Here is a 25,144-nt window from a genome sequence, read left to right as displayed (position 1 = left end):
AGTTTTTAATCTGTTCACAATCTCTACCATTACTCTATTCATTTCTTCTTGTGCCGTCAGTCCACTATCTCTTGCTGACTCTCCAGGCATTATTCTTCTTCTCCTTGTTCGTGCAATTGGTATTCCCCAATTTTGACAATATTCATTGGCTAAATCTATTGCATTGCGGATAATTTCGTCATTCTTCAAATTCAAGATATGAATAAGTCCTCTCAGATCACAAGAAGCTTCATGGAACCCCATTTTCGGATCCTGCAAACGTTTTGAGACTTTATCCACTGATGATAAAACTGAGTACCAAAAATTTAATAAAGCTATAAACGGGAACTGTTGAATAGAGTTCAGTAGCGATCCTGCATCAGATTTAGTTTCCCTTGAAAATTCTCCTTCCAGCAGGTGTTGAAGGCTTGCAATAACGTTGTCACACTCTTCGTGGATTACTTGCACAGCATCATGGCTGGAACTCCATCTTGTGTCACACTGTCTTTTCACAGTCCGAGTGACAAATGATTTTAACACTTCCCAACGAGAAGTAGATGAAGAAAAAAAAGTAGAGTTTTTCTAGAATGCCAAAAAATTTAACAACAACAGGTTGCACCTCACTTGCATGGACACAGGACAAATTGAGGCTGTGGTTCTCGCAGTTCACAAACACAGCTTTTGGGTTAACTTCAAGAATTTTTTGTTGAACACCTCCTCTCACTCCAGCCATAACTGCTGCGTTATCATATGCTTGACCACGACATTCATTCATGGAAATTTTGTCGTCTTCCAATTTTTCTTGAATTTTATTTACCAGGCTGACTGCATCTTTCTTGTTGACTTGAAAAAATCCCAGAAATGTCTCCTTTATTTCTACTTTTCTGTTTTCATCAATATGAACGTAACGCAGAATTTCAGAAACTTGATCTTCATGGGCAATATCTGGAGTTGAATCCAGCATTATGCTAAAATATTTTGCGTCCTTAATTTCAGAAATTATATTTTTCTTGACAGTTTCACCAAGAAGATTGATTATTTCGTTTTGAATTCTGTTGGACAAGTAGGTGACACTTTTTGGTTTCTCTTTCCCTCTCTGCAAGTGTTTTGCTAAGATGTCATCATATTTGGCCAAAAGTCTGATTGTTGCTAGAAAGTTTCCTGTATTTTCACTGACTATCTCCCCTGGCTCTGATAACCCAGATATTCCTTCTCCTCGATGTCCACGATAGGCCAGATTCTGTTTTGCCAGAACGGATATAACCTCGACAATCCGTTCAGTTATAGCTTTCCATCTTTTCTTTTCAGCAGACATTTGCTGTTGAAGTTCAGCATCTATCGTAGTTGAATGATGGAGTCGAACTACAAGGTTCAGGTATTCCCTCATGTGAGCTCTATGAGAAGGGCTTTTCTCATGGTCAGGTATTGTTGGATTTTATTTTCTCCAAGTGGAGAAACCGTCTTCCTTTCCAAAGTTTGACACAGACAACAAATGCTCCTTTGAAAACAAAAAAGCAAACAAAACAGTAGCATGCTTTCTGATATGGAGAGTATAACAACCATTTTCTCTCCACAATTTCTCCGTTTGTGGAAACTTTATCAAACCACTGTTTGGAAAATGATCTCCCATCCTTCTCAGCAAATGGACCACTTTTATTCTGATATCTTTCAGGGCCATGTTGTAATATTGTCATCTTCAAATGATCTGGAATCGGTTTCTTCAAACAGCCAAAATCGCTTCTTTGCAAAAATATGCAAATATCTTCTTTATTTTCTTCACATGGATCATCATCCTGACAACGAGACTGAGGAGAGAGAGTATTATGTTCTGACCGAGCCGAATCCGTATCAGAAAAATCCTTCTCTGCACCCACATCATCTTTTACTTCTCCAGGTTCTCCTACTTCTTCTTTACTTCTTTTTATCCATGCATCTAATGCCCCTCTTTGATGGGACTCTTCTTCGACTCTGGCCCTCTTTTTTTTTTCCTGTTCTGTGCTCCACTCGGTTGTACACGAAATACTCGTAACATTTCATTTTCTATCTCAAAAACCGTAAGACGCATGAGAAAATGGGAAGAAAATGGTAAACAATCGGTCAGTTGCAGACGGATAAACCATATTTCATTTCTTTGTTCCTTCGTATCAAATTATTTCACACTGATTCTCCACTGATAATTTTGTGCAATTTATATCATAGACTTGCAAATTAGTGGTATCTGTATTCTAATATTAGCATGTTAAGGAATAAATGTCTCCTATTCCGAGATTAAATGCCATAGCAGTCCTCTGATCATCCAGGCTTCACTCTTACTACATCCCACGTAAATATTTCATTAAATATCGCCAAAAAACCTATAAAAACCGTAGTTGCACCTGTTCTAGAGCTATTCACTGACCTGAGTAGATAAAAGAACTAATCTAGATGCACAAAAAGCTGAAGAAAAGACGAGTTATGACTCGAGGAAACGCAGGAACGAACAGCCACGTCTGCTTGTTGCTTTTGATGGTTGCACCACGTACATCATGCGCATGCGTGTGGGGGGGATGGGGAGAAGGACCATTTTCTCTAGACAGAAAGGGTACACCATGTTAAAGGAATAAAGGGCTAACAACTGCCTCTGCAGTGTGGTGAGCCTCCAAAAATTGATTTATCACCGCTGAAATTTTAAAATTACTATCTTATTTCCTTCTCTGGGGCAGCACGGTGGCCTAGTGGTTAGCACAACCGCCTCACGGAACTGAGGTCCCAGGTTCGATCCCGGCTCTGGGTCAATGTCCGTGTGGAGTTTGCACATTCTCCCCGTGTCTGCGTTGGTTTCGCCCCCACAACCCAAAAAATGTGCAGAGTAGGTGGATTGGCCACGCTAAATTGCCCCTTAATTGAAAAAAATAATTGGGTTATCTAAATTTTAAAAAAGAAATTTAAAAAAAAAAAAAAAAAATTTTTTTTTTTTTTCCCCTTCTCTGATTGGATGCCCCCATCCAATGGATGCCCGGGGCCAATGCACCGTCGGCCCCCCCCCTCTGCACGCCACTGGCTATAGAATTCTCGTGTCTTGCTTTGCTAAGGATTTGGGGAATACTGAAATGGAAATACTCAAATGTCTGGAGCAATGCATTAAACTATCTAGGACATTCAGATTTCTTTCATTGGCCATGCTATTGGCACCATAAGGTGCACCTTGTAGAATTCTAGCTCTTCTTGATGTGCATACATGTAATTTTACAGACATTACTTGATGATATCGACAGAGATTTTATCTAACACAAGATGATGTAATTGATATCCGTTCCTAATTTTCATGGGTAAAGAATTGGGTAAGTGGACAGGGATGCAGCTGGCAATTGCCCAACCTTGGTTATCCTTGGCACAGTTATGGTGGGCCTCTTGAACTTCTGCCAATGGGCTAGTGCTTCCAACATGTGATTCCTGGATATTGACCAAGCAATGATAGAATGGGTATTGTCCAAGTCCAAATGATGTGCAGCTTCAAGAGAATTTGGTGCTACTGTCACTTGTAAACTCAGCATCCATCATTGGAACAGTAACTGCAGTATGTACAGGATGCAGTGCAGTAAATCCCTCCCCTGCAAATTCTGACTGGGTATGCCATTAACTCCAAATTACACACCGTCCTGGTTTAGATACATATCACCTTTGCTACACTTTAGTTAGTATCCTGGAATTCTGGTTAAATCATCCTTGAGCCAGCAAGATTAGCAACATAAAGGAGAAAGCCTGCTACTATTTTAGGACCGTTGGGGGTAGGTAGTAAAGGTGCCTTGTCCATAGAATCCCTACAGTGCAGAGGGAGGCTATTCGGCCCATAAGTCTACACTGACCCTCAGGGCACTCTTACCTAGGCCCCTGCAACCCTGCGCATTGATCATGGCCAATCCACCTAACCTGCACACCTTTGGACTGTGGGAGAAAACCAGAGCACCTGGAGGAAAACCCCACAGACACTGAGAACATGCAATCTCCACACCAACATTCAACCAAGGCCAGAATCTAATCTGAGTAACTGGAGCTGTGAGGCAGGAGTCTTAACCACTGTCACCGTGCAGCCCATGTCTGAGGATCTTAGAGTGAAAATAATAGGTGTAGCTGACTAGCAAAATGCTGTAAAACACTTAATCAACATTTGTTAAGTAAGTTAGATAATAGTTGCACAATTTACATTGAACATTGTGTCTTGGCCTGAAGATTGTAATTGGGTAAGTGCTTTTTTTGTCGACCCAAACTGATTGGTAAGTAGGTGATACTTAATGGCCCTATGATTCCTTCAATCACTTTGATAGAAGGCAAATTGGCTGGCTTAAATGTGTACTCCTTATGGATAAATAGGATATATCTAGAAAACTTTTCAATATTTTCCTGTTAAATGCAGTGCTTCATGATTTTGTTGCAATTGATAAATGTACAAATAAGGAATTTGTTGTGATTTATTTTTTTAAAGACTCGATTTGCAATTTAATGTCAAATTGAGTGTATACTACAGATGGTCCGTTTTTAAAAATAACCTCACCCAGAAATTGGTTCCCGTGATGATATGTATAAAAACATACAAGAACTTGATCGCTTCAGTGCATTCACCACTCTCGGCCTTTCACCTTTGACACTGGATTAAATTAATGCTCCACGGTTGTAATCTAAAACTCCTTGGGGTTTACAGTTCTAAAGCAACTTGTGAGCACTCTTGTTATTCATAAATATTTATATATTCAAGAAATGCTGACATTTTAGCAAAACTGTTGTGGAATATTTTGTTTTCCAGCCCCTTCATTTTAAATTTAAGCTGTTCTGGAGTCTGTGACTTGCTGTTGTGAATATTTAAATCACCATATATGCTGTCTAAGCATTTCAACTAGGGAAAGGTATGTGATTTGGCCAAGAGACTCAAGCCAATGCTCTTGTAAATTTAGATTTTGTTCTGTTAAAGGGTTGCATTTTTGTTTTAAACGGGTAAATGTACCATAGAAGATGAGCATTGAGATGTGTTTTTAAAAAAGTGTTTTTTTAAAAAAGTGCAGTTATCATTTAATTGTTGTCTGACTGGTTTGAGTCAAACTTGGCCTGCTGTTTTTCCTTGCATAATCCATGTATAGTTGATTGCTTTATACCCAATGGGAATATTTCAGGATATATGGCTTACTCTAATGTGGATGTAAACTGAGACACAACCTCTTAAACTTGCTCTCTTTGATAGACTCCAAATATAAGCCTAAAGAAAGCTGGTCACAGGCTCTCTGAAGATCTGATCAACAGATCAAAAGTGAACTTCTCCTTGGGGTTGTTGGATAGTAATAGCTTAACTTAACAACATGCATATTCTAGCTAAATTCCGATAACTAAGCAAGTCCTGTTTTGATTTGTACAATCCTAGCAATAGCCTAACACAAGCCTATTATTTTGTACAAAATGTTCTTATAACAAGTGGATATAGCACTGTGGCTTTACAGCACCAGGGTCCCAGGTTCGATTCCCTGCTGGGTCACTGTCTGTTTGGAGTTTGCATGTTCTCCCTGTGTCTGTGTGGGTTTCCTCTGGGTGCTCCGGTTTCCTCCCATAGTCCAAAGACGTGCAGGTTAGGTGGAGTGGCCATGATAAATTGCCCTTAGTGTCCAAAAAAGGTTAGGAGGGTGTTGCTAGTTCTGGGTGAGTGTGCTTAACACTCAATTGGCTCTGTTTTATTCCTTGGCTCTAGAGTCGCCAGGTATCCTTATGATACCGCCACAAGATTCAGGTTCAAGTTCAGATCAATGACTCCATACACCAGTTAGTAAGTTCAAACAAGACACGTTTATTATTACACAGTTATTTACTACTCATGCACATAACACTAAGACTAAACTGTTCCTATCACTACTAGGCCAATACTTATCTGGAATACGGGAAGTGCCGGATCAGGGAACAATGGCCTCTTGCTTTGTCCTGGATCCGCAGGCTTCCAGTTGGTGTGGACTAAAGGGGTCACGAGTGTCTACTCTCGTAGCGTGCGTTGTATGACACTTGTCGGTGTAGCAATTGGCCAGGTCTCTCCTTCTCGCGTCCAAGTTCCTGGAGAGCTGCTGCAGAGGTGTTCTGCTGGGAGGGCCGGCTAAGAGCGAAGAGGGCTGGCTAAGAGTGAGAGCTGGGGTTGGGGTCTCTGTCTTGTACTGTTTTGGGTTTTGTGCCCATCTGGGCGGACCCTCTATAAACTTGCAATCGATTGGGTCTCTTCCCAATCGATTGATTTGAATTTCCCCAATAACAGGACTGTTCCTCGATCACTGGGCGGTTCTTGGGGCTGTTTGTATCTTATTGTCTGGGACTCCTGCTGGCGCCGAAGAGTCTAGCTTGGCCTTTGTTATTCTTAATAGTGTCCATTGTGCCCGGGAATCACTCAATTAATATGCGCAGCTTGTTAGTTTCTATGCTGTCTGGTTTCTTCACAGACAGAATCCACAGAGAGGTTCTGCAACCTGCTTACCTCTGTCATTGCCCAATTTTCCCTGCATGCAACTCAATGCTCCATTTTATGTCTGGAAGTGGCTAGCTTCGGTGGCTACACTCCCTCCTTGTGATCCTAACGCGATAGTGTGAAGGATCACACAACTGCAGTGACTTTGTTCCCTGACCCAGCGAGTTCCATGGCCTCTGAACTTTCCTCAACTATGCAGAAAATTTTACCTACAATCTCTATTTGGCGCTATGTCATAAGGGGACATGCATTACCAAATCACAACGGGAACCTCTAAATTAACCTTAAATAACTACACTCACTTACACGCCATCATTCTATCTTCCTATCAGTACAGAATGATAACATCATTCATGATACCCTTCTCTGACTCAGCAGTCGAGCTCAGAGATACATAAGCATTCAAAACACATTCCTTTATTTACATGGCATGGCAACAACGAAAAGAAAATCCTTTATTTACATTTCAAGGGGTTCGGGGGACTGATGGAAACCGAAGATAGGGGATCTCATCCTATATACCGTCGAGGTACGAGAGCGGTAGGCTCTCCTTCGCCATTTCCTCATCCTAAAAGTCTGTACTATGATGCAGACAATTGCCAGTGCCAAAAGCGATTCTACTACATATGACAAGGAGTACCAATTCATAAATTTGGTACACCAGGTTGGGTTACTGCTGCTTGTTACTGGGCGTTGAGTGGTCTGGGGAAGTGAAACATTAACGGCCGGTGGAGTGGGGGAAAGGGGGTTCGCGTCCGCGCGCAACCACTTGGATCCCATAATGCAGGATACAACAATGAAAGACAGTTGCTGCATCTTCTCTTCTTTTCCTGCTTTGGTCTTCTTCTGCTTTGATCCTGTTCTTGGTCTCTCCTCGGAATGTCCAAGCTATGGGATCAAGCATAGTGTCTGTTAGTGATCCGTTTAACATCTTGAATTTTAGTATGTCTGTCCTCTTATGCCAAGTGTCCCTTTATGATTGGTCACTCCATGTGACTCCCTCATTTTGTTTTTTTTTATCAAAACTAATTTAGGACCAGACATACACTTAACTACTGTGCCACTGCGAGCCGTCTCGCAGGCTTTGCAATTTATCATCCCAATGTTCCTGGATGTAAATAGCATGTGGAATGGCCACCAAAGGGCTACCTAAAATAAACAAACAAAACCAAACTTTTAGAAATAAGACTGTCGAAATGAGTTGTGTATGGGCCTCGACGGGTAAGATTTGGGTGGAATCCGCGGGTAGGGTGTGCTGTGCTGTACCCGAGCTTAGCTGACCAGAGGGGTGTCCTCAGACAGGGTGGGTTCTCGATGCCGTTTCTCCACTGCCTGAGCGACCTGAAACGAACGGGCAAGAATGTAGTCATCATGGGGGTTGCCTCTTCTGTCCTCCAAAGAGAAGGGCAGTTATGAAATTGGAGCCATGAAGCTCCCAGTGGATTCAAGGGAGAAGCCTTTAGCTGGGCTTCAGACATTTCAGATGATAAGGTGTCTTACAATTTCTGTGAGATATCTGCTGATAAGACTTCCGTCGAATCAGAAGGGCGGTTATGAAATGGGGGTCCGGGCAAGCTCTCCGCTGTCCTAGCTGACCAGCAAGCCTGACAAGTTCTCTTGAGTATCGGTGGACAAACTGTGCGTGTGGCCGCAGAGCTACTGTCGCTGGAAAACAAACAAAACACAAACAAACAAACATGCAACAAACATACTGGAGGTTCCATCAGAAAAGGACACCGTTTATCTCTCAAGCTGTTCTTCTTTTTTTTTTTTACATCATCTGGACACCTCAATCATCATCTTCTGCGAACAGGGTCGCAAAGTGGTTGCCATGTTGGGAGTCAGACTTAAAGTCATCCTCTTCTCCCGGATCCCATACCCTTGTATGGATCAGGCGTGCTATGGTTGCATTGTGTGAACGGGGGTCCATCACGTCGTTCCGGATGAGCCTGGAAGAATTGTCGCGGTGCCAATGAGGTGTGTCAGAAATTGAATGAGCGGAAGTGGGGTTGTCATTGTGGGGCGGGGGTTCTGGGTCTGGGGCCTTTGTGTATATGACCTCAAAAGGATCACTGGAGTCTGGTTCGTAGTCGCTGTGTGTGTGGTCTGTTGTATCAGGGCAGTAGAGAGGTGTGCTGTGGCTGTCATCAGAGTCACAGTCGCTGTCTCTGCTGTGGCAGCTTGTGGGCATGTTGGGGCGTGGTCCAAAGTCAATGGGCGGAGTCGAGGTAGAGTCCGATGAGGTGCTGGTCTGTGAGGGGTAGGGTGGAAATGCGTCTCGTGGGTGGGGTGTGGTGTTCTGCTGTGTCTAGCAGGACATGGTGTGTGTGGTTGGACTGTGTTCCATATGCCTTTAACTGGCTGATATGGAACCAGGCAGTCTTCCCGTTGGGGCACTTTATTTTATATACTGAAGGGCTGACCTTGTCCGCAATTGAGTATGGACCTGAATATTTTGGGGCCAGAAACGTGCTGGGATTATAAACAGACAGCATCACCTGCTGTCCAACCTGAAACTCTGTGGAATGTACTGTTCTGTCGAAACAAGCCTTGCTCTGCTTTTTCTTTCCCAATTTAACTGCGGCTGTTAACTGAGCCGATCTTTCATTTTCCACTAATTGTTTGTTTGACTGCTGTCTCGTGTGGGAGGGCTGCCAATTCTGGGCTGGTCATGTCGAGTCCTAAAAGGAATTCCAAACCTTTCATGGGGGGTCCAGTCATGAGTGTGTGTGGGGTGAAACCTGTTGAAGTATTCCTTAAAAACATAAGTGCGAATGGGAGCACCGAATCCCAAGTTGTATTATTTTCCTGGACCATCTTTCTAAGGGTCGATTTTAGAGTCCGTTTCATGCGTTCCACTATACTGCTGGACTAGGGGTGGTACGCAATGTGGAAATTTTGTTTAATGCCGAATATGGTCAGGACGTTCTTCATGACCCGTCCTGTGAAGTGAGGTCCCTGGTCCAACTCAATACTTCTGGGGAGTCCCCATCTAGTAAAGATGTGGTGTGTCAGGATCTTTGTGTTTGTTTTGGCCATGTTAGTGTGTGATGGGAATGCCTCCACCCATGTGGTGAACGTATCAATTGCCACCAAAACTTATTTATAGCCATTCCTGCATGGGGGCAATGGACCTATAAAATCGATCTGGAGGTTAGTCCAGGGGCCATTAACGGGGCGAGTGTGACCAAGCTGAGCCTTTTTAGAATACCTCTCTGGGTACTTTTTCAAAAGGCATGTTTTATTCTGATCATGGGGACATGGTACAGTGGGTCTAAATGTGAACAGATAAACCCAGCCAATTTAAAAATGTTTTTCTATGGTTTCCTTGAAATGAAATGAAAATCGCTTGTTGTCACAAGTAGGCTTCAATGAAGTTACTGTGAAAAGCCCCTTGTCGCCACATTCTGGCGCCTGTTCGGGAGGCTGGTACGGGAATTGAACCTGCTGGCCTGCCTTGATCTGCTTTAAAAGCCAGCTATTTAGCCCAGTGTGCTAAACCAGCCCCTGATTTCTTGCATTGAAAGCAACATTTAGGAAGCTTTGACAAAGTCATTGGACTCTAAATGTTGGCTCTTTTCTTTCTCTACAGATGCTGTCAGACCTGCTGAGATTTAGTTTAGGAAGTGGTGTTTGCTCTGTGAAACTTGTGACTTTTTTGATTGCCAGGCAAGCTGTATACAGGCAGAAATTGTGGGGTTTTTTTTTCATGTGACTGCTCCAAATTATTTAACTAGACAGTCCTCAAATACAGAAGTGAAGCTCGACTTTGTTGGAAATGCTGTGAAGCTACACTGGGTTATTCGGATTGTGATGGTGGTGCAGATTTAATGTTAACTGAGAAAATTGTCAGCAGTCACATGTCCAATGTGCAAACCTCATTATGCCATTGGTCTTGACTTAACTTCTGTTTAGGTCATAGAATCTCTACAGTCCAGAAGGAGGCCACCTGACCCATTGAGGTCGACACCGACCCCCTAAAAGAGCACTCCCACCAGTCCACCTGCCCAAGGGCCTGTTCTGTGCTGTACTGTTCTATGTTCTATATTTGCACAAAGGGGCAATTTAGCATGGTCAATCCACCTAACCTTTGGACTGTGGGAGGAAACCAGAGCACCCAGAAGAAGACCACACAGACATTGGGAGAACGTGCAAACTCCAGACAGTCACCCAAGTTGGAATTGAACTCTGGTCTCTGGTGCTTTGAGGTAGCAGTGCTAACCACTGTGCCACCATGCCATAGATTTCGGTCATTTTCAACACTGGTTATTTGACCAAAATATGCAAAAGTGTAAGTATCTTTCCAAATGGAGCTTGTGTTGGTGAGTCACCCGAAGTCTAAAGAATACTAAATTTTGCTGCTTAGAAATTGTGATTTCTTTTCCTATCAACTTTCACGTGGTGTTCTAGAATAGAACATTTCTCATGTGCTGTACAGTATAAATTAAATATGAATTCTATCTAGCACCTGGCAGCAGGTACATTATTCATCTGAGTTGAGAATGCTGTCAATAGAATTTGGAGTTGGACGTGGGATTAAAAAATACGAGAATGGTATGGGAAGATCTGAAGTGAAATTTTAGGTGTTGGAATGCAGAGCAGGAAGAAATGCTAAGTAGGCTAGATGATATACTCGTGACCAACCAAACAACGTAAAAATGACAGTACAGGAACGAACAGTGCAATTCCTCCTGTATGAGTTTTGAGCATCTGGTGTTAACTTGAACAAATCCAGTTAGAACTGTAGAAACATAGAATATCTACAGCGCAGAGGAGACCATTTGGCTTATCAAGTCAGCACCAACCCTCAAAGAGCACCCTAACTAGGCCTGTGCCCCACCTTATCACTGTAATCCAATCCAACCATCACCTCTTTGGACACTAAACGGCAATTTAGAATGGCCAATCCACTGAACGTGCGCATCTTTGGACTGAGGAGAATCCAGATAAAACCCACGCAGAGACTGGGAGAACATGCAAACTTCACACCAGTCACCAAAGGCCAGAATTGAACCCGGGTCCCTGGCGTGCTGAAGCAGCAATGCTAACCACTCTGACACCGTGTGGGAATTGGCATCATTTCTGCTCCTGCTTAGTATCAATTTAAGAAGAAAATTGAGGCAATCCAACACACCAGCAGGGAAAGATTTTTGAACAAGGTTTTGCAGGGGTAATCACATTGTTGATTGGAGGACAAAAGCGATATCTAAGGTAGGGAAAGGTGCACATGAATAGAACCAGAATATTCTGAGCCCGTATTCATATTTGAAGTTGTAGCTTGCTGTGAGATCGGTGTGGACCATGAAATGCATCCACGAACTTGGATTGCTCTGGCTTTGTTTCATTTGGGAATTCGCGCACACTAATTGCAAAAATGCAAAAGATAATCAAAAAATGTTAGGGATATTTAGTCATTCTGCATTTAGAACAAAGAACAAAGAAAATTACAGCACAGGAACAGGCCCATCGGCCCTCCAAGCCTATGCCGATCCAGATCCTTTATCTAAACCTATCGTCCACTTTCCTCTGTTCCCCGCCTGTTCGTATATCTGTCTAGATGCATCTTAAATGATGCTATTGTGCCTGCCTCTACCACCTCTGCTGGCACAGCGTTCCAGGCACCCACCACCCTCTGCGTAAAAAAACTTCCCACGCACATCTCCCTTAAACTTTCCCCCTCTCACATTGAAATCCTGACCCCTTGTAATTGACACCCCCACTCTTGGAAAAAGCTTGTTGCTATCCACCCTGTCCATACCTCTCAATTTTGTAAACCTCAATCAGGTCCCCCCTCAACCTCCGTCTTTCCAATGAAAATAATCCTAATCTACTCTACCTTTCTTCATAGCTAGCACCCTCCATACCAGGCAGCATCCTGGTGAACCTCCTCTGCACCCTCTCTAAAGCATCCACATCCTTCTGGTAATGTGGCGACCAGAACTGCACGCAGTATTCCAAATGTGGCCTAACCAAAGTCCTATACAACTGTAACATGACCTGCTGACTCTTGTCCTCAATACCCCGTCCGTTGAAGGCAAGCATGCTGTATGCCTTCTTGACCACTATTGACCTGCGTTGCCACCTTCGGGGTCCCTCTGTACAATTTTCCCCAGGACTCTTCCATTGACCATATAGTCCACTCTTGAATTGGATCTTCCAAAATGCATCACCTTGCATTTGCCTGGATTGAACTCCATCTGCCATTTCTCTGCCCAACTCTCCAATCTATCTATATTTTGAGAAGCCCAGCACATGTGAAGGCTGAGGCATTCTCAAATCTTCAGCCAGATGTGCTGATTGGATGATCCATCTGTGTTCTCCAGAGGTCCCCGCATCACCAAATATCAGTCTTAAGCCAATACAATTCACTTCAGGTGATCAAGAAACTGCTGAAGACGGGACTTCCGGTTGCGGCTATGACCAGCTAAGTCGCACATTTGGCAGCTCCTGCGACAAAGGTGTTTAAGGGCCGATTGGAGGGCCCCGACGGTACTGTAAAGACGAATCCCGGTGGGGGAAGGCTCCCTGAGGAGAGTGAGACCAACTTTATGGTCGGTACTCGAGTGGGGCGACAAAAAAAGCGGCAGCAGCTCCCCGAAAAAAGCGGGGGAAGAGGACCAAAATGGCGGCCGGTGGCGCACTAGAAGATTGGAGAAAATGGGCGGAGGAGCAGCAGGCCGCTCTCCTCCGGTGTTTTACGGAGCTGAAAGTGGAACTCTTAGAGTCTATGAACGCGACGACCACAAGGCTGATGGGGGCCCAGGCGACCCAAGAGGCGTCGATAAGAGAGCTGCAGCAGGAGATGACTGTGAGGGAGGAGGAGGCCACGGTCCTCGTGGGAAAGGTGGAGGTGCACGAGGCACTCCACCTGAAATGGCAGAGCCGCTTTGAGGAGCTGGACACTCGAATGAGGCGGAAGAACTTGAGGATCCTGGGTCTAGCAGAAGGCCTGGAGGGGCCTGATCTCCCGAAATATGTAGCGGAGATGCTGAGCTCCCTGATGGGAGAGGGGGCCGGTCCATCGTCCCTGGAGCTGGAAGAAGCATATCGGGTCATGGCTAGGCGGCCTAGGGCGAACGAGCCCCCGAGGGCGGTGCTGGTGCGATTCCAGCGTTTCTGTGATCGGGAGAAAGTGCTGAGGTGGGCCAAGAGGGAGAAAAGCAGCAAATGGGAGAATTCGACGGTGCGGATATATCAGGACTGGAGTGCGGAGGTGGCAAAGCGGCGGGCCCGGTTTAACCGGACGAAGGCGGTGCTGCACGCAAAGAGGATCAAGTTCGGAATGCTGCAGCCAGCGCGCTTGTGGGTCACCTACAAGGACCAGCACCATTACTTTGAGACCCCAGAGGAGGCATGGACTTTTGTTCGGGAGGAAAAGCTGGACCTGAACTAGAACTTGGGAACGCCGGCGGTCGAGGCCGCCCGAGTACCCTTGACTGATCAAGTGGCCCATGTCTTTCTTAGGCCAGGTCGGAACTTGGTTAAAGTTGATGGATCGTTTGGTTTCTTTGAAACTTGTGTTATGGGGGGTTTCTTTGTTCCTTTTTGTGTGTCTCTTCCCGTTGCCAACTTCCCTTAATTATTGTTGTTGTAGGGGGGGCTTTTTTACTGTTTTTTGATCTGTTCTTTAAGGGTTATGGTTACTGTTCTGTTCGATGGAGGGTGATGGTTAAATACGTTATTATTGGGTAGTTATTTAGTTATGCAGGCATAGTTATGTATTTATGTATTTATTTGAGATTTGTTATTTATATTGTTATATTGTTAAGTTGGGGAGGCGGGATGGGGGGGGTGCAAGTTGGTTATGCGTGTTTTCTTTTTCTCTTTTTTCTTCCTCTCGTTTTAAGGGGGCTTTTTTATGGGCTTGGATGGGGACGGGGGTGGAATTGAAGATGGCGGGGTAGGGTGTGGCCGGGCGAAAGCGCGGGCTTTCCCCTGTTTCCCGCGCGCGGGACGGAGGAAGGGGGAGGAGAGAAGAGTGGGGTGTGGCCAGCAATGGCGGCTTTTCCCGCGCTGAAGCGGGGTCAGAGAGGGATGGCAAGGGGGGGGGGGGGAGGCCCCCCCCCCCCCACATCGGGAGGAGTCGGAGTGTGGCAGGGGCAGCCGGGTCAGCGAAAACCAGCTGACTCTCGGGAGTACGATGGTGGATACACCGCGGCTAGGAGGGGTCCTAGCCAGGGGGGGGGATACCGGGTTGCTGCTGGAAAGGCCGAGGACGGGAAGGGAAGAGAGGGGGGGGGGGCCATCGCCATGGGGAACGGGTCAGAAGGGGAGGGTCGACCCGGGGCGAACAGGGGACAGGACATGGCTAATAGACAGGGGAAAGGGACGGGTTGCTCCGCGACCCGGTTGATTACTTGGAACGTGAGGGGGCTGAATGGGCCGGTCAAGAGATCAAGGGTTTTTTCACACCTAAAGGGACTGCAGGCGGATGTGGCAATGTTGCAGGAGACCCACTTGAGAGTAGTAGACCAGGTACGCCTGAGAAGGGGGTGGGTGGGACAGGTGTTCCACTCAGGCTTGGACGCAAAGAACCGGGGGGTGGCGATTTTGGTGGGAAAGAGGGTGTCGTTCGTGGCGGCGCAGGTGGTAGCAGATAAGGAGGGTAGGTACGTGATGGTGAAGGGTAGGCTGCAGGGAGAGAATGTGGTGCTGGTGAATGTGTATGACGCGGGTTTTATGAGGCGCCTGTTGGGCCTCATTCCGGGTCTGGAGGCAGGGGGCCTGATCATGGGGGGGGACTTCAATACAGTGCTCGACCCTGGGCTGGACAGATCGAGTTCCAGGACGAATAGGAGGCCGGCAGCGGCAGAGGTGCTAAGGGGGTTCATGGAGCAGATGGGGGGGGTAGACCCTTGGAGATTTGGCAGGCCAAGGGCGAGGGAGTATTCTTTTTTCTCCCACGTCCACAGGGTGTACTCCAGAATAGACTTTTTTGTACTGAGCAGGGGGCTGATTTCGAGAGTGCAGGACACGGAGTACTCGGCCATTGCGATTTCGGACCATGCACCACACTGGGTAGAGGTAGAACTGGGGGAAGCACGGGACCAGCGCCCGTTGTGGCGCCTGGATGTGGGGCTGCTGGCGGACGATGAGGTGTGCGGAAGGGTCCGGAAGGGCATTGAGAGATATCTGGGCACGAACGACACGGGCGAGGTGAAGGTGGGGGTAGTCTGGGAGGCCCTGAAAGCAGTGATCAGAGGAGAGCTGATCTCCATAAGGGCACAGAGAAAGGAAGGAGAGGCAGGAGAGGGAGAGACTGGTGGGGGAACTTATAGAAGTGGACAGGAGATATGCGGAGACACCAGAGGAGGGGCTGTTGAGGGAGCGGCGCAGTTTACAGGCCCAGTTTGACCTACTGACCACTAGGAAGGCGGAGACGCAATGGAGAAGGGCACAGGGCGCGGTCTATGAGTACGGGGAAAAGGCGAGCAGGATGCTAGCACACCAGCTGCGCAAGCGAGATGCAGCCAGAGAGATTGGGGGAGTGAGAGAGAAGGGAGGGAACGTAGTGCAGAAGGGGCAAGAGGTGAACGGGGTCTTCAGGGATTTCTACAGGGAATTGTACCGGTCTGAGCCGCCCAGGAGGAGGGGGGGAATGGAGAACTTCCTCGATAGATTGAGGTTCCCAAAGGTCCAGGAGGAACGGGTGGAGGGGCTGGGGGCGCCGATAGAGCTGCAGGAGCTAGTTAAAGGGATAGGCCAGATGCAGGCGGGGAAGGCGCCGGGGCCGGATGGGTTCCCGGTGGAATTTTATAAGAAGTATGTGGACTTGGTGGGTCCAGTGCTGGTGCGAGCCTTCAATGAGGCGCGAGAGGGGGGGGTTCTGCCCCCGACAATGTCACAGGCCCTGATCTCCTTGATCCTGAAGCGGGACAAAGACCCTGTACAGTGCGGGTCCTACAGGCCTATCTCCCTCTTGAATGTAGATGCCAAACTGTTGGCAAAGGTCCTGGCAACCAGAATAGAGGATTGTGTGCCAGGGGTAATCCATGAGGACCAGACGGGGTTCGTAAAGGGACGACAACTTAACACAAATGTCCGGAGACTGTTGAATGTGATTATGATGCCAGCAGTGGAGGGGGAGGCTGAGATAGTGGTAGCACTGGATGCGGAGAAGGCATTCGATAGGGTGGAGTGGGAATACCTGTGGGAGACGCTGGAACGGTTTGGGTTTGGGGAGGGATTTATCAAGTGGGTGAAGCTGCTGTATTCGGCCCCGATGGCGAGTGTGGTTACAAACGGGAGGAGGTCAGAGTATTTTGGGCTCCATCGAGGTACCAGGCAGGGATGCCCCCTATCCCCCTTACTATTTGCATTAGCGATCGAACCGTTGGCGATGGCACTGAGGGGTTCAGGGGGGTGGAGAGGACTGACAAGGGGAGGGGAGGAACATCGGGTATCACTCTATGCGGATGATTTGTTGTTATATGTGGCGGATCCGGAAGGGGGAATGCCGGAGGTAATGGAAATACTAGCGGAGTTTGGGGACTTTTCGGGATATAAATTAAATGTGGGTAAAAGTGAGGTTTTTGTGATACACCCGGGAGATCAGGGGGAGGGAATTGGGCGGCTCCCCTTTAAGAGAGCAGTAAAGAGCTTCAGGTACTTGGGGGTGCAGGTGGCAAGGAACTGGGGGACCCTCCACAAGCTGAACTTTTCAAGGCTGGTGGAGCAGATGGAGGAGGAGTTTAAGAGGTGGGACATGGTACCGCTGTCGCTAGCAGGGAGGGTGTAGTCAGTCAAAATGACGGTCCTCCCGAGGTTCTTGTTTCTGTTCCAGTGCTTGCCCATCTTTCTCCCCAGGGCCTTCTTCAAGAAGGTAACTAGCAGCATTATGGGCTATGTGTGGGCACATGGCACCCCTAGAGTGAGAAGGATTTTCTTGGAACGGAGTAGGGACAGGGGAGGATTAGCGCTACCCAATCTTTCCGGATACTACTGGGCGGCGAACGCATCGATGGTGCGCAAGTGGGTGATGGAGGGGGAGGGGGCAGCTTGGAAACGTATGGAGAGGGCGTCCTGCGGCAATACAAGCCTGGGGGCGCTAGTAACGGCACCATGGCCGCTCCCCCCCACAAGGTATACCACGAGTCCGGTAGTGGCGGCCACCCTTAAAATCTGGGGGCAGTGGAGGCGACACAGGGGGGAAGTGGGGGGTCTGATGGCGGCGCCACTGAGAGGGAACCACAGATTTGTCCCGGGGAACACTGGCGGGGGATTCCAGAGCTGGCACAGGGCGGGCATCAGGCAACTGAGGGACATGTTCATAGAGGGGAGGTTTGCGAGCCTGGGAGAGCTGGAGGAGAAATTTGAGCTCCCCCGGGGAACACGTTTAGATACCTGCAGGTGAAGGCATTTGCCAGACGACGGGTGGAAGGATTTCCCTTGCTTCCCGATAGAGGGGTGAGTGATAGGGTGCTGTCAGGGGTCTGGGTCGGAGAAGGGAAGGTCTCGGACATCTACAAAATAATGCAGGAGGTGGAGGAGGTATCGATAGAGGAGCTGAAAGACAAGTGGGAAGCGGAGCTGGGAGAGCAGATAGAAGATGGGACATGGGCGGATGCCTTAGAGAGGGTCAATTCGTCGTCGTCGTGCGCAAGGTTGGGCCTCATCCAATTTAAGGTGCTGCACAGAGCCCATATGACGGGGACTAGGATGAGTCGGTTCTTCGGGGGTGAGGACAGGTGTGTTAGGTGTTCGGGAAGCCCTGCGAACCATGTACATATGTTCTGGATGTGCCCGGCACTGGAAGAGTTCTGGGAGGGGGTGGCGGGGACGGTATCGAGAGTGGTGGGAACCAGGGTCAAACCAGGGTGGGGGCTAGCGATTTTTGGGGTTGGGGTGGAACCAGGAGTACAGGAGGCAGGGGAGGCCGGAATATTGGCCTTTGCGTCCTTGGTAGCTCGGAGAAGGATCTTGATTCAGTGGAGGGACACAAGGCCACCAAGTGTTAACACCTGGTTAAACGACATGGCAAGCTTCATCCAATTGGAAAGAATCAAATTCGCCCTGAGAGGGTCGGTACAGGGGTTCTTCCGGCGGTGGCAGCCCTTCCTTGACTTTCTGGATCAGAGATAGGAACTGGAGGCCGAAACAGCAGCAACCCGGGGAGAAAGGGGGGGGGGGAAGGGAGGGGGGGGGGATAGCAACGAAGGGAGCACGTCAGCGGGGGGTCGCGGGCAATGACTGCCCGAGGCCATCGGCAGAAAGGGAAAAACGGTTTGGTTGCTAGACTGGTAGCGCGGGGGGGGGGGGGGGGGGAGGGGGGGGGGGTGCGCGCGGGGGAGGGCGTGGGGAGGATTTTCCAGGGGGGATTTGTTGTGTTATAATTTAAAATGTAGTAGGGGTAAATGTTTGTATCGAAAAATCTCAATAAGAATTATTTTAAAAAAAAGAAACTGCTGAAGACACTGGATACTGTAAAGGCGATGGGCCCTGACACTATCCCAGCAATAGTACTGAAGACTTGTGCTCCAGAACTGGCCGCACCCCTAGCCAAGCTGTTCCAACACAGCTACAACACTGGCATCTACCCAGCAATGTGGAAAATTGCCCAGGTATGTCTTGTACACAAAAAGCTAGACAAAACCAAACGGGCCATTTACAGCCCCATCGGTCTACTCTCATCAGCAAAGTGGCACTTACTTGGCATAACCTGCCCATGGACGCTCAGTTTGGGTTCCACTGGGGTCACTCAGCTCCTGATCTCATTACAGCCTTGGTTCAAACATGGACAAAAGAGCTGAATGTGAGCCACGGTGACAGTGGTTAGTGCTGCTGCTTCATGGCGCCGAGGTCCCAGGTTCGATCCCAGCTCTGGGTCACTTTCCGTGTGGAGTTTGCACATTCTCCCCGTGTTTGCGTGGGTTTCGCCCCCACAACCCAACGATGTACAGGCTCGGTGGATTGGCCACACTAAATTGCCCCTTAATTGGAAAAAAATGAATTGGGTACCATAAATGACCACACCCCCTAAATTAACCCCCTGTGCCAGCTCATTCACCAGGAATACCTTGCTTTTCCCTACATTCAGCTTGTATCCCGAGAACCCTCCAAACCTCCCCATCAGGCCCATAATCCTTCCCATACTCTCCAATGGATCCGAAACGTATAGCAGGAGATCATCGGCATAGAGCGACAACCGATGCTCCCTCTGTCCCCTCGTTAGCCCCTGCCACTCTGCCGACCCCCTGAGAGCCATCGCCAATGGCTCTATGGCCAGCGCAAACAGCAGCAGCGACAGCGGACACCCCTGTCTCGTACCCCTGTGTAAGTAAAAGCTTCGTGAGCTCATATCATTCATCCTCGCCCTCTCTCTTGGTGCCACCTACAGCAATCGCACCCATGCCACAAATCTCGGCCCAAAACTTCAAACAAGTACCACCACTCCACCCGATCAAATGCTTTCTCCGCGTCCATGGACACCACCATCCCGGTACCAGAGCTCTCGACGGATTCATCACCAGATTCAGCAGCCGTCTTATTACTCGCGAGCTGCCTGTCCTTCACGAAACCTGTTGGATCTTCTGCAACCACCCCCGGGACACACTCCTTCATCCTCCCCACCAACAACTCAGCCAATACTTTCACATCCGTGTTCAATAGTGATATGGGTCTATACGAGCCACATTCCACTGGATCCTTTCCTTTCTTTGGGATTAGTGCGATTACTGCCTGCTTCATAGTCTTCAGCAACTTCCGCTTCTCCAGTGCTTCATTTAAACGCCCCCAACAGAGGTGGTGCCAGGTCCGCTGCAAATTCCTTATAAAATTCTGCCGGGCACCCATCCGGCCCAGGGGTCTTCCCCATCTTCATACCCCTGATACTATCCAGCACCTCCCTCAGCCCCAGGGGCTCCTCCAACACCTGCCTCTTTGGTTCCTCCACCTGGGGAAATTCCAGCTCGTCCAGAAACCGCCCCATGTCCCCCTCCTCTCCTCCTCCTGGGTCAGCCTCAAAGTCCCTGGTAATACACTCTAAATGCCTTTATTCTTGAGGGAGACCAGGAGGGAAATTGCAAAATTGTATTTCGGCGTCCGAATTGAGTTAGTTATATGCTGGAAGACTGGATACGATTCTCAGTTTCCATTCCCATTTTCAAAAAGGAGACCGATCTGGTTATTTAGAAACTAGTTCGCTTAATACCGGTAGAGGTAAATGCAGTGGTAATATGGAGTTTGACAAAAACGCCACTTTGATAGATTAAATTAAGAGGGGCATTAAAAAAAATTTTTTTATTAAATAATAATAATTTAGAAGGGAGAAAACGGGGTTTGAGTTGGCATTTTGTTCATTGTGGTTAGCAATAGAGTTCAGTTTGAGAGCAGTGTCTGTTTAGTGTGCATCAATTATTTAGTTACAAGTAGTGTTGCAGCTAATTCCAAATTGGGTACTATGATTTATTATTTAAGTGGCAGCACAGTTTTCTATGGCTAACAAAGGCTACCTGTTGTCATGACAATGGAACTTTCTGCACCGTTTTAAGTTGTTAGAAGCAGGGTCAAAAGGTTAGGAGATGAACCAAGAAACACAAATCATAATTTAGTGCAGAAGGAGCCCATTCGGCCCATCGGGTCTGCACTGGATCTTGGAAAGAGTACCCTACTTAAACCCACGCCACCATCCAATCCTAGTAACCCCACCTAATCTTTTGGACACAAAGGGGCAATTTAGCATGGCCAATCCACCTAACATGCACATCTTTGGACTGGCGAAGATGCCAGTTTCTCAAATTTCTGTTCCTAATTTAGGCACATTGTTAACCACCATCCCGCCCTCTGATCTTATAGCCTGGGTGCACACATGCTTACTACTCATGCACTCCATCCCCAAGCTAGCTTGTTTGTTCATTGCCTTTCTTATGCAATTCTGCCACCACAATGTGGAGCAAGCCCCCTTCCTGCTTACCCTAGAGTTACAGCCAGCAGCAACAGCAGGTTTTCACTTAAGCCTACGTAGAATTCTACTTTGCCTCGCATGATGGAATAGGGTGATATTGAGACCTAAACGTGTCCGATGAATTTCATGTTGGTGTGAAATTTTTTTAAACTGCACTAATTTTGTGCTTCAAAAGTACACTTAGTGCTGGAAAATATGACTGTACAAGTTAATGAACATAGATGTTTATCACACTATTAAATTGGTAATCAAGGTTTTATTGGAATTCCATGTATGAAGAAAGGTAACTATGAAGCTCCTAAGTGATTCTTGTTACACTGAACCCTGTGCAGTTTTGGAGCCCACAATATAGGAGAATCATGTGGCTTTAAAAGTGCACAATGCAGATTTGGTACCATACTGCTTGGTGTGAACAAATTTGGAAAAAATTAGACCCTTTTTACACAAGACTATAAGACACAGGAGGAGAATTGTGCCATTCGACCCAAATGGGCAGAGAGCATATTTTATATATAAAGTCAAAAATGGGAGGTGATCCGGGAGCTATAAGAGTATTAATATTGGAGATAATTAAGGCATGAATGAGAGTTTCAACGATAAATGAGCTGAGATGCGGTCCAGGTTTGGTGTAGAGGGGAAGTAGGCAGTTTTGGTGATGGAACTGATATGTGAATGGATACTCCTCAAAAGTGCAAATGCATTGGACAGTTGCCAGGGAGAGAATGAAGTTTATGGTCACAAGGCTTTGGCATTTCCAATATTTAGTTGGTGGGACGCTGCTCATCCAATACTGGATGAGCTTCAGTGCAATCTGGCAAATCAAACTGTGGAAGGATCAAGAAGTGGATAAAGTAGCAGTGTTGTCAGTACACATGGGCTGAACGGCCTAATTCTGCTTTGTCTTATGGAACGTTTTCAGCTAATGTCGCAATGGAGCGGCATGTAGACAACCTATACAACCCTTTATTGTGAAGCTACAACTAACCGTTGCACACTACTATTGGAGCTTTTATTTTTAAACCAAGAATATAGTTTTGGCATGATCCCTATTTGTTAAAACGTAAACGTTCCTATCACTTGTCCTTAAAATTGCTGCAGATCTTCCAGTATCGACATGATGGGCTGAATAGTTTCCTTTGTTACTGTGATAGTTTCATCCTTTTGTTTTTCCTATTTTGTTTTTCAGAACAGTCACTCGATGGGGAGTAACAGAGGACCATCTCTTTGTGTCGCCCTCCCAACTCTATACTGCAAAGGAAACGCCTCTATAATGAAACTAGTATTAACTGAATGGCAATTAATATGGATTTTTAATAGACAATAAATAAGCCATAATCCAAAGTTTCTACCAAATAGCTTTCTTTTGGTTTTTTGAATGCGTTTGAAGGAAACAGTGGAAGAAAAGTGCTAAGCCTAGGAAAAATAACGAGGAAGACATCTTGGTTAAGCATTTTCCCCCAATAAAAACACGCACCTTTTTATGGCAGCAATGGCTCTACAGAATGGTGACGCAGAATCTATGCAAGCACAAGAATTGCCAACCAGATTGAAAAAGAAAAAAGACGACAAGGAGAATGGTGATGAAACAGTTAGTGAGGGGTCCATCGATCGCATTCCTGTCAAATTATGGGTGATGCATGGTGCAGTGATGTTTGGCAGGGAATTCTGTTATGCAATGGAAACTGCATTGGTAACACCAGTATTGTTACAGATAGGTGAGTACAAAGAATCTAAGCAATACTAGAAATTATAAATATTTGTATTTCAGTAGAACTGAGTTAATAATGCAGTAAATATCTGCAGCTTCTCTACAGTAAATATGTACTTAAGAATCTAATTTCACACCTTCATAGACATTTACAACACCGAAAGAAGCCACATGACCTATCCTGTATGCTCTGGCTGAAAGATGTGCCATTCAGCCTACTCTTTCCAGCATTTGGCCTGTAGCCCTGCAGGTTATGGCACTTGAGGTGCATATCCAGACACATTTCTGCTATTTTTTTTCAGGCAGAGTTCCAGATTCCAACAACCCTCTGGATGACAAAGATTCCCCATAGTGCGTCTCATCTTTCTATCAAGCACTTTAAATCTATGTCCCTTAACCACCGAAATCTCTGCTAAAAAAGCCAGCTATTTAGCCCAGTGTGCTAATGGACCCTATTCTAAGGAGTAAGACTCTGCCTATCCAGTTTTTCCTCATTGCTACAATTTTCCAGCCCTGGCAACATCTTTGCAAACCTCTTCTTTAGCCTCTACAGTGCAGTGACATCATTCCTATAATGAGATGACGAGAACCCCCCCCCCCCACCACAGTTGCAGTCTAACCTCCCTGTTATTTATTAGTCGAAGTATGGAATGTGAAAGAATTCCACATGCCTTCTTAACCACCTTTATCAACCTGTCCTGCTACCTTCAGGGATCTGTGGACATTCACTGCAAGGTCCCTCACTTCCTCCACACATCTATATATTCCCTCCTTCATTGTGTAATCCTTTGTCCTTTTTTAAAAAATCTTCCCAAATGCATCACCTCGTGCTTCTGAGTCAAATTCCATTTGCCACTTGTGCTGCTTGCAGAAAAATACTTTTCACTGTACCTCGGTACACGTGACAATAAACAAATCCAATCCAATCCATCCTCCAGGGTTCTTGAATTGTTATTGAAGGCGCTAACCTATTGGAAAGATTGCAACTGTACTTCGCCTTGTACTCTATTCATGAATATATATTTGATTTACACTTCCTGGTGAAGATCTCTTTCTCCCCCCCCCCCCCCCCCCCCCCCTGCAATTTAACAAAGAACTGAATTCACCAAGCAGAGAAAATGTTAATGGAAGTAAATTAGCCAATATTTTCACTATAGTGTTTTCTACCTTGCAGTCAATTGTATATTGAAGCCTGAGGGGGTCGGTACAAGGGTTCTTTAGGAGGTGGCAGCCTTTCCTCGACTTTCTGGCTCAACGATAAGGTACTAGGTCAGCAGCAGCAGAGGGAGGGAGGGTCGGAGGGTCTTGTTAATTTATTCTGTTTATTAGGGTTGGGGGTGTTTGTTATATGCGTTGTTATTGTTTTGTTATTTTTCCCAAAATTCCAATAAAAATTATTTTTAAAAAATTGTATATTGAAGCCAATAGTCAGCATATTGTGTACAGTAGGATTTTACTGAAGATCACTATTCCATAATATTGTAACCAATAGTAAATTTGTAGATTGGGAAGTATGATCTGAATATAACAGAAACTTGATGTTTAGTGCCCTCAAAAGACTTCTGTTGGGAGTACATGTGTATATATTTTTATTATCAACAATCATCCATTTATTTAAATTACAGTTGGGATAGCAGACAAATTATTTGGTCAAAAGAATAATTTCATTGCTGCCTTTTGTGACTTTACTAAAGAGGATCTTTTTGGGGTCTTTTGCCGACTAGTGGGGTGCCACAGGGATCTGTGCTGGGGCCCCAACTATTCACATATACTAATGATTTGGATGAGGGAACATCATTTGCAGATGATAAAAAGCAGAGTGCGAGGGTGAGCTGTGTGCATGATGCAGAGATGCTTCAGTGAGATTTGATGCTGAGTGGGTGAGCTGTGCATGATGCAGAGATGCTTCAGTGAGATTTGAATGAGTGGGCATATGCATGGCAGAAGCAGTAAAGCAGTATAATTTGGATAAATGTGAGGTCATCTGTTTTGGTAGTTAAAAATAGGAAAGAAAATTATTATTTTGAATGGGTGCAAATTGAAAGAGGTGGATACTCAGCGAGACCTTTGGTGTCCTCGTGCATCAGTC

The 25,144-nt window shown here is 46.5% G+C and overlaps 1 protein-coding gene across 6 annotated transcripts in view; it reads left to right on the top strand.

Annotated features, from left to right (window-relative positions):
* Positions 1-25,144, top strand: part of LOC119972289 (solute carrier family 45 member 4-like) — an 88,908-nt gene that overhangs the window by 17,142 nt on the left and 46,622 nt on the right. For all 6 annotated transcript variants that reach the window (XM_038808757.1, XM_038808756.1, XM_038808752.1 and 3 more), the window contains exon 2: positions 22,534-23,062. In XM_038808757.1, the coding sequence (XP_038664685.1) occupies positions 22,828-23,062 (235 nt within the window). In that variant the 5' untranslated portion in view covers positions 22,534-22,827. The remainder of the gene's footprint in view (positions 1-22,533; positions 23,063-25,144) is intronic.

This window comes from Scyliorhinus canicula, chromosome 10, assembly GCF_902713615.1.
Source record: "Scyliorhinus canicula chromosome 10, sScyCan1.1, whole genome shotgun sequence".
In the NCBI taxonomy this organism is placed as follows: domain Eukaryota; kingdom Metazoa; phylum Chordata; class Chondrichthyes; order Carcharhiniformes; family Scyliorhinidae; genus Scyliorhinus; species Scyliorhinus canicula.
Note: the sequence above shows the minus strand (reverse complement) of the source record. Positions and strands in the feature narration are given on the sequence as shown.